The sequence below is a fragment of the Marmota marmota genome, unplaced genomic scaffold (genome assembly GCF_001458135.2).
Source record: "Marmota marmota marmota unplaced genomic scaffold, marMar, whole genome shotgun sequence".
Lineage (NCBI taxonomy): Eukaryota > Metazoa > Chordata > Mammalia > Rodentia > Sciuridae > Marmota > Marmota marmota.
The window spans coordinates 10,975,662-10,989,212 of record NW_026000229.1 but is presented as its reverse complement, the minus strand read 5'-3'; the positions used below and the strand labels follow the sequence as shown (position 1 = coordinate 10,989,212).

General features: G+C 42.2%; 1 protein-coding gene across 1 annotated transcript in view; it reads left to right on the top strand.

Annotated features, from left to right (window-relative positions):
* Window positions 1–13,551, top strand: part of Thsd4 (thrombospondin type 1 domain containing 4) — a 610,303-nt gene that overhangs the window by 32,002 nt on the left and 564,750 nt on the right. The window contains exon 3 of the mRNA XM_048793384.1: window positions 4,888–4,957. Coding sequence (XP_048649341.1) covers window positions 4,888–4,957 — 70 coding nt within the window. The remainder of the gene's footprint in view (window positions 1–4,887; window positions 4,958–13,551) is intronic.

The window sequence follows — 13,551 nt, the reverse complement described above, 5'->3', positions numbered from 1 at the left end:
TACTTGCAAACCTTGAGATCAGAGGTATCTTCAAGTCCTCTGGCTACAGCCAGCTGTGACCCATCTCCCTCCCTCACTGTATTTACTCTTTAAGTGCTGCCCGGAAGGCAAAGGCTGAACTGAACATGGTAAAACATGCATGCTTAGCAAAAAAAACCTTTTATCTTCAGAGTGTACTAAGTGGGGATATCACTTCAACACTTCAACGCTAAGGCTTTCGCTCTCCTTTGCTAAGGTCGGTATAATTTTATTAATGATCAGGTTGCTCTCAAAATATCTCTTTGTATGTATTTCTTTTTTAAAAAAACTTTTTTAGTTGAACATGGAACAATACCTTTGTTTTACTAATTTATTTATTTTATTGTGGTACCAGTGCCTCACATGTGCAAGGCATGTGCTCAATCAACCACTGAGCTACAACCCCAGCCCCTCTTTATATGTATTAACTGAAGAAAAAAAGAAGATTTTTTCCCCTGTTTTTCTTTATTTTGATACTTGATACACTCAGGTGGTGTTGAGTTCATCAAGGGCCTCTGAGGTACACAGTGGCTGTAACATAGTCACTGGAGTTGAGGATGGTTGGGTGTGGGGGATGCGGGGAGTGGGCTTGGCCAAGGCAAATACAGAAGCCCAGAGCCCTGGTTCCGTGATGGAAATCTTGTATCAGATTTCAATGAGCATTATTTTCTACATGAGGAAATGAAATGATAGAGTGCTTAAAGTCTAGAATAGCAGTGGGTAAATGGTGTAACTATTTTTTTTTTTTTTGGATTGGTGTGAAACGTTGGGTAGTTTCGACTGCAAGGTGAATCGGAAAGTCTTGGTAGGAATGTGGCTTCCCCCGCCGCTTGGAGGGGAGGTGTGATTTGTTTGCCAAAGGCCCTGGTAGCCTTCAATCTGTCAAAACGTTGCAAGCTGGGAGCTGTGTGCCAAAGCAAACTATCCAAGTGAAATAACACACGAGCTGCGCGCATAGACACACACACACGCACTCTCGTTCCCCCAACAGTAATTTCAAATTGGGTCAGGAAGAACAAGGATTTGGGCTAGATTGTCAGTATTTTGGAGAGGTGTGGGCATGGCTACAGACTACCAATTAGCGAGGTATGTGTGAGCAGGGTGGGGTAGCCAGAGAGGAGTCTGCCAAGCAGGGGTGGGAAACCTTCAGCCTTTGGCAGGGTTTCCTCTGGCCCCTGGGGTTATATATTGCTCTGGCTGCTGTTATTGCAGCCTGAAGAATAATTTCCCCTCTGGGGGAATTTATTTTATTCCATTTAGAGCAGAGCCCATTGAATAACTCAGATTTTATCCCAGAGTGAATTTTGTTGGGTACCTCTATGCGTTTTAGCACCACCAGGGTCCCAGTTCCATGAAGAAAAGGACTATTTGAACATGGAACTATAACTCATGTTGCATTTTTGCAACAAGAGCACCAGCAAGAGGCACCATTTTGCTGCCGAATCTTAGAATTGTTTTGGGGGGAGGGGGTCACATAGAAATTGAAAAGGAGAACTGAATTTTACAAATTCCTCATTAAAAAAAATAAACTTTTAAAGGCTTCTGATAAAGTTACTTTAGAATTTTAAAATATATTCGTCCAGTTATCTTGAGATTCCCGAGGTCATCAGGATAGTAAAACATCATTTAATTAATTCTGTACTTTTTTTTTTTTTGGTGATACTTGACATTGAACCCAGGGCTTGACACATACTAGGCAAGCACTCTACTGTTGAACCACAGCCTTTTAATTTTATTTTGAGACAGGATCTCACTTAGTTGCCAAGGCTGGGATTATTGGTGTACACTCAGTGCATTGAGCTCTTTCTAGGTAGTAGGCAAAATAAACTCCCCAATCTCATCACACTTACGTTCAACGTGGGCAAAGGGAGAAGTTTAAACAAAGATATGGGAAGACATGGCATATGAGACAGTGAGTACTATGGAGGAAAAGAAGTAGTGCTGGGAGAGGGAGCAGTTTTATGTAGGGTCAGGGAAGGCTTATGGAGACAGACATTTGAGCAGAGACCTTAAGGAGGTGAGGGAAGCCATAAAGTTGACAGCGTGAGACGCAGTTCCTCTAACATGGAGGGAAACCTGGAGTGTCTCTTAGAGGATCTTTCACTCCTTCTTCTGCCCAAGTCCTCCTGAGTGCTATGGATGCAACCTCGGGCCAGTGGAGACACAAAGCTGCTCCTGAGCACATTACAAATATGCGGCTACGGCGTGTGCCAAGAGCTTTGAGGGGCCGAGGTGTAACGCGTTTATGGAGCTGCTGTTTGTTTTTTTAATGAAACCACACCAATCTGGTTTTCTTTTTAAATGAATGCACAGTGCCAGAATGTGTTACAAATGATTCAGATTTATAGGCACAGGTTCATAATGTGCTTGCTCAAACGTTAAATCACTTCAGGTTGGCAGGACAGCTTATATCATATTCCTGTTTTACAGATAAGGAAACTGAGGTATGGAAGGAGAAGATGGTTTGCAACCTAGGAGTATATATTCCCAAGTTATGATGCACATGTTCTTGTCTTAGGGGGCAAACTAGGTCTAGTAAGGATACAACTAGAAAATAACTTAATTTTTCTCACTACTGCCTGGAGATCCATTCTCTTTAGATGCTCCTGTTCTGTCACTGGAGGACATCTTGGGCAACTCTTCTGATCTATTGCAGGCTTAATGGTACCATTTTCAAGTATTAAAAAGTTCAAAATTGGTTAAAAAATTATCCTTTTAGTAAGTAATTTTTTGGATTAACCCAGGACTTAACATGTAGACCTGCACTATTAGCTTTCTGTGTACTGAACTGCACAGCTTCTTGTATCTGTGCATTGGACAGGCTAGGGGGAGGTTTGCATCATTGTGGAAAATTCTACTGCATAGCACTGGTGTAGATCCTTAGCAAGTTACAGAGTCTTGATTCTTTCACCTCTAATTTCACATTAAATTTTTGCAAATAGATCCTTTGACTAGAAGGGTGTTATCTATAATTATAATGGTCTACATTAAAAAAGAAGTCTGGTCAGATAAAAGCTTTTCAGTTTCTCATCTTCTGAGCTGGACCTGGCCTAGCCTGTAGTGGGGAAGTGGGCTCTTCATACTGCACCCCCCTGCCCATTCACCTTGCCATGTTAATTCCTCCAGGATGGAGCAGAGAGGTGGAGAGGAGGGGCAGCTGGGCAGAGGCAATCCCAGTGGGACTGTTGCCCCTTGTGATATGGTGCTGCTGTTCTCGGCTGGTGGACATCTAAGTTCCAAATTCTCCTCTCAGGCACTTTTGCCTGTTCTTTGAAGACCCGCCCCTCACTGGGGTTCCCTGTTACAACATGCCCTGGGGCCATAAGTGATAACCCCTTTTGATCCATCCTGCCCCCCCCAGTTCCTATATTCCACAGGCACCTCCCACTTTTTAGGGGGTCACTTCGTCCTTCTTGTGCCTAAAGGTGGGTGAGGGGCTGCAGCTTTGGATGGGGACACCCCCTTTGAAGGTCCTGAATAGACAGGCAGCCCCTCTCTTTGGAAAATGCACATACTTAGTGCCTTTGGTCTTCAGCTGTGGGGGCTCAGCCATGGCTCTAAGAACAGGAAGGATGCATTTGGCACCTTGGTACTGTGCCCTTCATTCCCTGCTCCTCATCACATGCCCTTTAGTCTACTCAGTCTATCTGTGTTCATCCTGTGTGTTCTTCTGGGGTCTCAATTCATTTACATGAGATGGCAGTGGTGGTGTTGCGGTTGTAGCCTTAAAGTGTGTGTGTGGGGGGTCAGGTGGCAGTTTTGGATTCTAGAGGTGGGTGGAAGCCTCACCTGACTCCACAGCCCTTACCTCCCAGACTCAGGTGGGTTTTCCCCTCCTCCAGTCCCACAGGACCCGGCCCTGTTCTGCATCTCTCAGCTCTGTTGGAGACCTCAAAAAGGTTGGGCAACCACTGTGGTGGTTAACTGAATTGCCCTCAGGGTTAAGCCCTAGAAACCGTTCAAAATATGCCTCTTTTCAGGGATGCTTAAAATAAGGACATAAATAAAAACTCTGGGCATTTAAATTCATTGACAACACTTACCTGTCTTCTGACTTACTACCTGTGCTGGGTGTTTTCACCTCTGCCACATTCAGTGACCTTTACAGAAGATGAGAGTGTTTGAGGCTTAGAGATACTAACTTACCCAGACTCACCCAGATGGGAGTGGTGGCGATGCGGTTGTAGCCTTAATGTGTAATCAAAGCCTCACACTCTCTCCGGCACACTGCTGTCTTGGGGCCAGCCGGCTCCTACTTCTACACCTTTCTGTATGTGATGACAAGTCCTAACTTGGGCTGGTGACAGTGGGACTTAACACAGCTAATCCCATCCATGGAGAACATGGGTGACACCAAAGGGCTAAGGATGGGCCGAGGATAGGCTCCAAGGGAAGCGCGGGCTGTGAGGAGGGTAGCTGCCCTGGTCAGGCTCAGAGTCCCCACTCTGAGGCTGATCTCACTGCCCCTCACAGGGCCACACATGCACTAGCACGTCCTCTGTCTCCAGCATGGTGACTACCTTGCTCATACCTCCTCCTCGCTTCTGAGCTGGCTTCTGTGGTCATCCCCATTTTAAAAGAGAGGAGACTGAGGCTCACAGAGGTTAAACACCTGGATATAATAAAGCCCGACTGTGAGTGGTAGGCTGGGCATTGATCCTACATCTGCCCCATGCCATGGCCCTGCCACAGCACCAGGCTGCCTCCCTGGTGTGGGGCATGTCCTTTGCATCTTCACCGGGTCCGTTCCAAGGACCAGACTGGACTGTCCTCTCCCTTGCAGTGGTGAGCCGGGGATGCTGCCTCGCTCTGGGTGCCGCTGCCAACTGTATTCTCACAGCCCTGCCTCTTGCTCTTTTTTCTTCCCAGTGTCCTGGGTTCCCTTCTGCTGCTTGGACTCCAGCTCGTTTGCCCGCAGCACTCCACTGACCACAGGAAGGTAGGTCATGGCCATCCTGGGCCCTTTCTTCTCTGTCGGAGGCTCTGGAGTCACTCTGGTTACCTTCCTGGCTTTTGTTCTATTTGGAGGTGAGTTACTGCTGGTTCTAAGAGGAAGCACCATTTCCAGAATATTCACCAGTTCGCCCATCCAGGGATTTCTAAATCCCTGGAGCTTAAACACAGACCTGGTGTCCAGAATCAGTTTCTGGCCTGAGGGCAGTGCCAACTTTGCGCCTGCATTCCTAGAAGGGACAGTTCAAGAGAGGACAGTGAGAGCAGGTTGAAGGCACTGGAAGGGATAGAAGAACCACCTAGGCATGGGGGGAGCTTTTATTCTTCCAGGGGCACCTTCAAGTCAAGGGCATGAGAAGATTGGAGAGAGCTGTGACTATGTGAGAGTACCCCCTAACAGGCAGCCATGATCTTTGGTAGAGGCACAGAGCCAGGCAGGGAGGGAGCTGGGAAGGAAGGACCTGGCCTTCTCTTTCCTCCTACCCCATCTCTGCTGTGCTGCTGACTCCCTTTGGCCACATCTGACCAGAAGACAAAGAAACCCCTGCTGTGGTCCCCAAAGGCCAGCCTCCTGGTCCCAGGGCCCGGTGGAGAAGGGTGGACGCACATGGAGAGTACTGGGTGAGCGTCCCTCAGGTTCTGTGTGCTGCATAGTGAGTGAGCGCTTCACCCGGCCCACCACGCCTGATAATGTCCCACTCACAGCACCTATGTGACCACTGTTCCTCAGAAATCCATGATGATAGGACTCAGAGGATGTCCTAAAATCCTGTCTGCTACTGGGATCTCCTGTTATCTAACTGTGAGGAAATCCAGATTCCGGAGAGAAGAGCAGCCATTTATATCTAAGCAGAGATGAGGTGCTGGGTCTTTTCATGTGGGAAGTTTGGGGGAACATGGGAACCGAGAGAAGGGATCACTCGCACATGTTTGGCCAGACACGACCCTTCCCAGAGCAGTTCTTGGTGTTCTTGCTTGTTTAGTCTAATTCTTTTAGGTCAATGGATTATGTTCTGTCTCTGTTCTTTCTAGATGGGAATAATCTTCTGTTGTTCTGTATCTCCTACTAGGATTCAGCTCCATGAAGGTGGAATCTTACTGGTATCATTCATTGCCATAAATCCTAGTTCTGGGATAGAGACTAGCATTTTGTAGGTGCTCAATAAAATACTTGTTTAATGACTAACTGACTGAATGAAAAACCTAGCCAAGGTCTAAGCATTATTTGCTAGATTTGCTTGGAAATTTGTATCACCCACTGCCTCATCTCCATTCATAATTTCAATAATCAAAAAAGACAACTGTCCTTTTTTATTTTTAAGTCATTTATTCATGTTTGGAATTATTGTGATTGTTAATAAGTGACTCCTCAAACCAATATTCTTTTTGTTGTTCTTGCTCAAATAGACTATTTTAGCTAAAAATATTTTATAAGTGACATTTGCTGTCTCTCATATTCTTCCAAGTTGATCTGAATGATATAGCTGGAGCAAAAGGTCCCTTCATCCTTCTTAAAGTGTTCCGAGAAATGGAAAAAAAATTTTTGAGTTATTTAGGATGTAGAATTAAAACACCGAGTTAAAAAGTACCACATTTTGTTATATAGCATCTCCTTGTCAAAATATTATTAAAAATTTTCAGTGGAAGATTTTGAAAAAACTTTTTCAAAGTTATTTATAGATCTCTTTATACGGAGGACATACATTTTAGAACAGGTGTTGAATATAATAAATGTATGCCTTTTGGGCTGCCAAGGTCATTGCCGTTTATCCAAGAGAAGAAAACAGTCAATGCTTTCTTGGGTGGTGGATTTCTTTTTAATGTTTTTGGAGCTTTGTACAACTGTGGCTGTCATCCTGGCGCAGAGGCAGTGCTGGCAGTAGTAGTATCTGTTTATTCTAACAAGATGAGAAATTAGAAATCAGGCAATGCCTTTCCATAAAGAGCTATTTAATATTTCAGGATTTCTGGGCTGTAATATCTGTCACAATTGCTCAACTCTGCTTTTGTAGCACAAAGGCAGCCAGAAACAATATGCAAATAAACAAGCATGACTATGTGCCAATAAAGCTTTATTTGTAAAATCAGGTGGTGAGCTAGTATGGCCCACTGGCTACAGTTTGCCAACCCCTGCTTTCCAGTCAAGATAGAAATAAGTTCGCCAGAAGTATATGTTTTAGAATTTGAAGTTGGAAATTGTTTCCTCCTGGGACTTTAAGAAACACAAAGGAATTAAGAGAAAGGATATAGTTCTCATTAACATAAGATTTATGATTGTTATTAAATTGTTTTCATTCCTTAGATATATCATAGTTGATTTCTTGCTGACCCATTGTCTCGTGGTAAAATCTACTCCCAATCTTTAGCAGAAAGCAACAGAAAGATTAGAATGTTATTTATGGTAAATTCTTATGGGACAGCATTATTTATTTGTGCATATTGTAGTTTAGTATGTATATGAAAAGTAGCTACTAAAAGACATCTCTTTTCTCCCTCCTCACAATGATGTGTCCAGCCTTAGCATATGGAAGCATTTCCCTAGTGTAAGTGCCTCCGAGGAAAAGATGTAATTTGCAAATGCTGTCAAGTAAACTATGCATTTCTAAATGCTGCTCGGGTGACTGCATACAGCTCTGTAGAACTGTCCCACAATAGTGCCAGCCAAGAGGACCCTGGCACAGAATGTAAGTAGTTCTTTCCAGATGTTTCTATCCAGAAGTCCTCCCTTACTCCTGTCATAGGAACAGTATCACAGATTGCTCAACCTCCATTCTTGATGATTAATTAATGACTCTTGGGAGATGATTATAGTTTCAAAACTTTTTGTGGCTTCATTTGTGGATAAGGTGAGACCAAGAGCATGGAAACAAACAAACAAACAAACTTGGCCATAACTTTAATAAAAATATTAGGTAATTAGTAAGGAAAAATATGTAGATGATAGAAAGCTTTTAAATAAACGAAACGGTTGGACTGTCTGCTCTATAGGCATTTACTAAGTTGCTTTGAAAGTCATAATGTGTGTGGCCAAAATACTCTGTGCAGAAAAGAGCTATGAAACATTGTTTCTTTAGCTACTGCAAATAGAAATGTATACATTTTAATCACAACTTCTCAGCTTTTAAGTTTACTTTTTAAAAATTATAAATGTGCATGTTTACTATAGAAAATTTAGAAAATGATGGAAACTAGAAGGAAATAAATCCTGGCTGTCAGGGCTACTAGCCAAAGGGAACCGCTCTTCAGCATGTTATTTATAGAAGCTTTCAAACAAAGAGAACAGAGACACTACAGAATGAAGTAAGGATAAAGTAAAATATTTGTTTTGCTAACTGATAAGCAGGTCACAATGCAAATATCAGGGGACCTCGTGATGGGTTACAGCCACGATTAGTGCAGTAGGATGTGCAACCAATGACTTTAAATTGCCTCTTGACAGTGTCTCGCAGTTGGATATTGAACAGAAAGCCTGCAGAAGAGCAAAAAGATGTTTTAGGTTACACAAAGCTTGTCGTTATTGCTGCTGTACTCAAGAAAAAGAAATCCTTCTAAAAGAAAAATATCAGAATATCTTCATGATTTGAGGTAGACAAAAACTTCTTTAAAAAATACACAAAGCATGCACGCCTGTAATCCCAGCGGCTCAGGAGGATGAGGCAGGAGGATCGCGAGTTTAAAGCCAGCTTCAGCAAAAGTGAGGCTCTAAGCAACTCAGTGAGACATTGTCTCTGGATAAAATCCAAAATAGGGCTTGGGATGTTGCTCAGTGGTTGAGTGTCCTTGAGTTCAATCTCCCTGAGCCCCCTTCCCCCCAAAAAAAGACACACAAAGCTCTAACCATAAGAGAATTGAGGACTTATAAAAATTGAGACACATTAAAAAGAGTAAAAAGATAAATCACAGGCATGGTAAAGATATTAACAATGGTATATTTGACAAGAGATCTATATTTGGAATATATAAACAAAACCCCTCTAGATCATTGAGAAAAAATACATCAATCCAATTTAAAAATGGAGAAAAGACTGTTCATGCGAAGGGATATCCAAGTGGCCAATAAACACAGGAAAATATGTTCAATAAATAATTAGTCTTTAGGTAAATACATATTAAAGTCTCAATGTTATACTACCAGAATGGATAAAATGAGAAACAGTATTAAAAGTGATTAGGATAAGGAGCCATAGGAACTTTCATACATTACTGGTGGGAGTTTAAAATTGTAAACCATTTTGAAAAACAGGCAGCATGTCATCATGAGGGGCACTCCTTATTCTGTAGCCTGGCTATTCTACTCTAGGTATTTTCTCCCCCCTCCCCGCTCCCCGGAAAAAAAAAAAAAAGGAGAGCATAAATTCATGTTTTAGTCAGCTTTTTAATCACTGTGACCAAAAGACCTAACAAGAACAATTACAGGAGTAGAAGTTTATTTGGCACTCATGGTTTCATAGATCTCAGTCCTACACTATTGCTATGGGCGGGAAGTGAGGCAAAACAACATGGCGAAGAGTGTGGAGGAAGAAAGCAGCTCAGGAGGTGGTGCCAGGAAGCAAAGAGAGACTGCTGTGCTCACCAGCAGACAAAACCCCAAGGACAGGCCCAGTGACCCACCTCTTCCAGTCACACCCTACCTTGCCTGCCTATCACCCAGTTAATCCATTCAAGTGGATTAATGCACTGATTAGTTTAAAGTTCTCATAAGTTGATCATTTCATCTCTAAACTTTCTTGAATTGTCTCACACATGAGCTTTCGGGGGATAACTCTTCTAAACCGTTAGAATCCACCAAAACGAGTGGAACAATGTTCACAGCATTTACAATAACTCCAAACTGGAAACAATTGATAAGCGCATCTGCAAGATGAGACTACCAAACAGCAGTGAGAACAACAAAAATTAGCTTGTTTCCAGCAAAGATGGAGCATCATGGGTTGGATTTACCCTTACACTTGAAAATCCACCACAATGACCAAGATAGAACAAGAGGGACAAGATAGACCCTCTCACGTGAAACAACCCAAACCACCCTGGTAACATATACAAAACAGTGTTTTTTCAAGACTGTGGACTTCAATGTTTTTTCAAGACCGTTTTTTTCAAGATAGTGATTACTCAGAGATAGGAAACCAATGAATTGATCCCTAAATTTTGTTGAGAGTTTCCTGCCCTCAGTGCAGGGGGCAGGGAGTACTCCAGGCAGAACCTGTTAAACTCCTTGTGTTACACCAAAGGGGTGAAGGTCTGCAGGACGGGATACCAGAGAGGAGAAAACTTCACAGAGAGAAGACTACAGATTTCCTCTGAAAAATTGATCCTCGAGGATGTAGCACAGGACTAATCAGCATGCATGTGAAAAAACAATCCGTGGCTGGGAAAGAGTCCTCTGAGAGAATGAAAGAGATCAGTGCCTTGCATTCATGCCACACCATGCATAGTAACTGTTCTCAGTGATCAGTCTTTAAAACACAACCTAGGAGACACTGAATAGAGTAGTGAGAAAGTTCTTGCCTCCATGTCAGCATAACTAACCTTAGACTATGAATTGCTTACACCTGACTAACAAATCGTAAAAGCAATACTGAAAAGGTCTGTTTGTTACAAGATGTCTAGCATTTAGTCAAAGATTACCAGGCAATACACAGAGGCAGAAAAATATTGATATTATTCTCCATATGAGGAGAATAATCAATCAACTGGAACCAATTCAGAAGTGACATATACTTTAGAATTTGAAAATAAGGATCTTAAGTTATAAGAACTATATTCAATGTATTCAAAAAATAATTAAAATCATACAAGTTTTTAAAAAACACAAATAAAACTTTTTGAAATGAAAATGACACAGGGTCTAAGATGAAAAATACATTGGATGGTATTAACAGTAGATCCGATATTGCAGGGAAAAAAGATAAGTGAGCTTGAAGATACAAAGCCAGAAACTCTCAAGACAGGAAGATGGCCGATTAGAGGAGGTTGCTTTCCAAGCTGCTCTGTGGTGTGAGAACAAGATAGCAGATAAACAGTTTCTCAGTGGGGTGGGTGAAAGAGGGATTTCACTGGGGTTTAATACTGGACACCCAAAGCACCTTGGGGACCCAGAAGGTTGGATACAGTAAAATTAAGAAGAAAGTCCACTGCTGGTGCTGACCCACCACAGGTAAAGTGGGGAGGGGGATTAAGGGAAGCCACGTTTCAGGTGTCTCTGTAGAGGGTCTTGGTACAGAGAAATCTGAGATCAAGGGTACTGCTGGACTGATCCAGAGGCTGGGCTGCATGGTATCCTCATGTGGGAAAGATGCCTCCTATTGCCCAGTTGTCTGCGGAGAACCAAGGCAGGAGCTATCTTGCCACCATCCTGAGGTGGCCAGTGGCTGTGGAGAGTAGGAGCTGAGACCTGGGAAATCTGAGTTGGATCTGAAAAACAGACCTGATGGATGTCTGCTCCACAAACTAGACTGTGCCTAAGAGATAGGGAGAAAATCAGGCATGGACCCAGGGAATAGTGGTCAAGGAGGCCTGAGAGCCTGGTTCCCTCCTCACCTTTGAGTCTGGTAGCCCGTAGGACCAGCTGGGGCAGGCTGGGAATTGGAGCAGATGGGCAGGTGTGACTGCATTTGGGGACAGAGCCCCGGAGGCCCGGAAGGGCAGGGTCTGTTGATGGCAGAGGGGCAAGGGATTGGCTCCTCTGCCTCTCAAGTGGAACCTAGGGAACACTCCTGGGGTGAAGTCTGCCTTGCAGATCATCAGTGGCAGGGCCCTAGAGATGTGGTGATTTAAGATCGTCAGACCAATCACCCCTGAAAAAAGCACCTGGGGCTTGCCTAGACCTAAGCTCCGCCTTCAGGAGCTCCACCTATGGAACTCCTGTCACAGAACTCTTCCGACCCCACCAAGAGACTGGAGCAGAGGATACTCTCTAACTTTCCCCACCTCATACTGCCAAGAAGGGAAGCTGAGAATTTCTGAACTCCCTCTGTCAACTTAATGGCAACGCAAAGAGAAGAAAGATTGGATAGTCCATAGCCACTATTCTCCTGCACAGTACATACCTCTAGAAAAAACAGAAACACAATGTATGTATATTCTTACAATTTTTGACCACTGCAATGGAAATGATTCCTTAATTTTTTCAAGAACCCTCGTTTTTTCTTATTTCCTTTTTCTTTCTTCTTGTTTGTGTGTGTGTGTTTACTGAGTGGTTCATGGACATTTATACATATACATATTTGTTGCTTTTTCTCATTTCTAGCATTTATTGAAGGTCATTATTTTTCATGGCTCTGTCTTTTGAGGGGTAGGGTTTTTGATTAGTATATTTTGATTTTGTTTTGTATTGTTTTTCACTTGCCTATTTCTCTTGATTCTCTCTTTTCTTTTGCTAACAGCCAAATTCTACTTTTTTTTCTCTTTCACTCTTCCTTTATTTTTTTACTTCCATTTTTTCTCTCCTCCCCCTCATAAACATCACATCCTACATAACTTCTGCATTCTACATGTTCATCTTTTGAAATTGCAAACTCTTTCACAAATTTACTGTTTTTACTGATGGCAATTGCTGATCATACCATTTCTATTTACTGTGCCAGTTAACATTGTAGATGTCATAGTAGGAGCTATGTATTTAGTTTAATGCAGTACATTGTTTACATTGGTTGCATTATTATTTGTCTCCCCTTGAACTTCGAGGTACTAGAAACCTTCAGGGATACTATAAGCTCATTGAATAGAAACTCTGTTGCTTCAGACCCATATTGATAGAAGGGTAGACACACAAACAATATGAAAAAGCAAGGGAACAATCTTTCCAAACAATCCAGATAGCCTCAATAACAAACTCCATTGATACACCAGTGGAGGAAGTGTCAGAGAAGAAACTTAGAAAGTTCATAGTTAAACTGATCTATGAGGTAAAAGATGATGTAAGGAGTGAAATAGAGAGAAAATACAAGAAGTGTTAAGATCGTTTCAATAAGGAAATAGAGATTCTGAAAAAGAACCCATCAGAAATCCTGGAAATGCAGAAATCAAAAAACCAAAATAGTCAATGGAATGCATCACTAGACCACTTTGAAGATAGATTTTCAGGTCTCAAAAAACAAAGTATATAATCTTGAAAATAAAGTTGACCATAGAGAAAAGATATTAAGAGCCCATGAACAGAATATTCAAAAAATATGGGATTACATTAAAAGGCCAAATTAAGATTCATTGGGATAGATTAAGGTTCTGAAATATAAACTAAAGGAATGCATAATCTTTTCAATGAAATAGTATCAGAAAAATTTCCAAACTTTAAGAATGTAATGGAAATTCAAATACAAGAGGCCAACTCACAAAAGATCCACTCCAAGACACATTATTATGAAAATGCTTAACATACAGAAAAAGGATAGATTTTTCTTAAAGCTGCTAGAGAAAAACAACTTGTCACATTTACAAGTAAACCAATCTGATCTCAAAGGATTTCTCAACCCAAACCCTAAAACCTAGGAGGTCTTGGAATATTATATACCAAATTCTGAAAGAAAATTGGTGCCAATCAAGAATACTATACCCAACAAAATTAAGTAAAATTCTTCC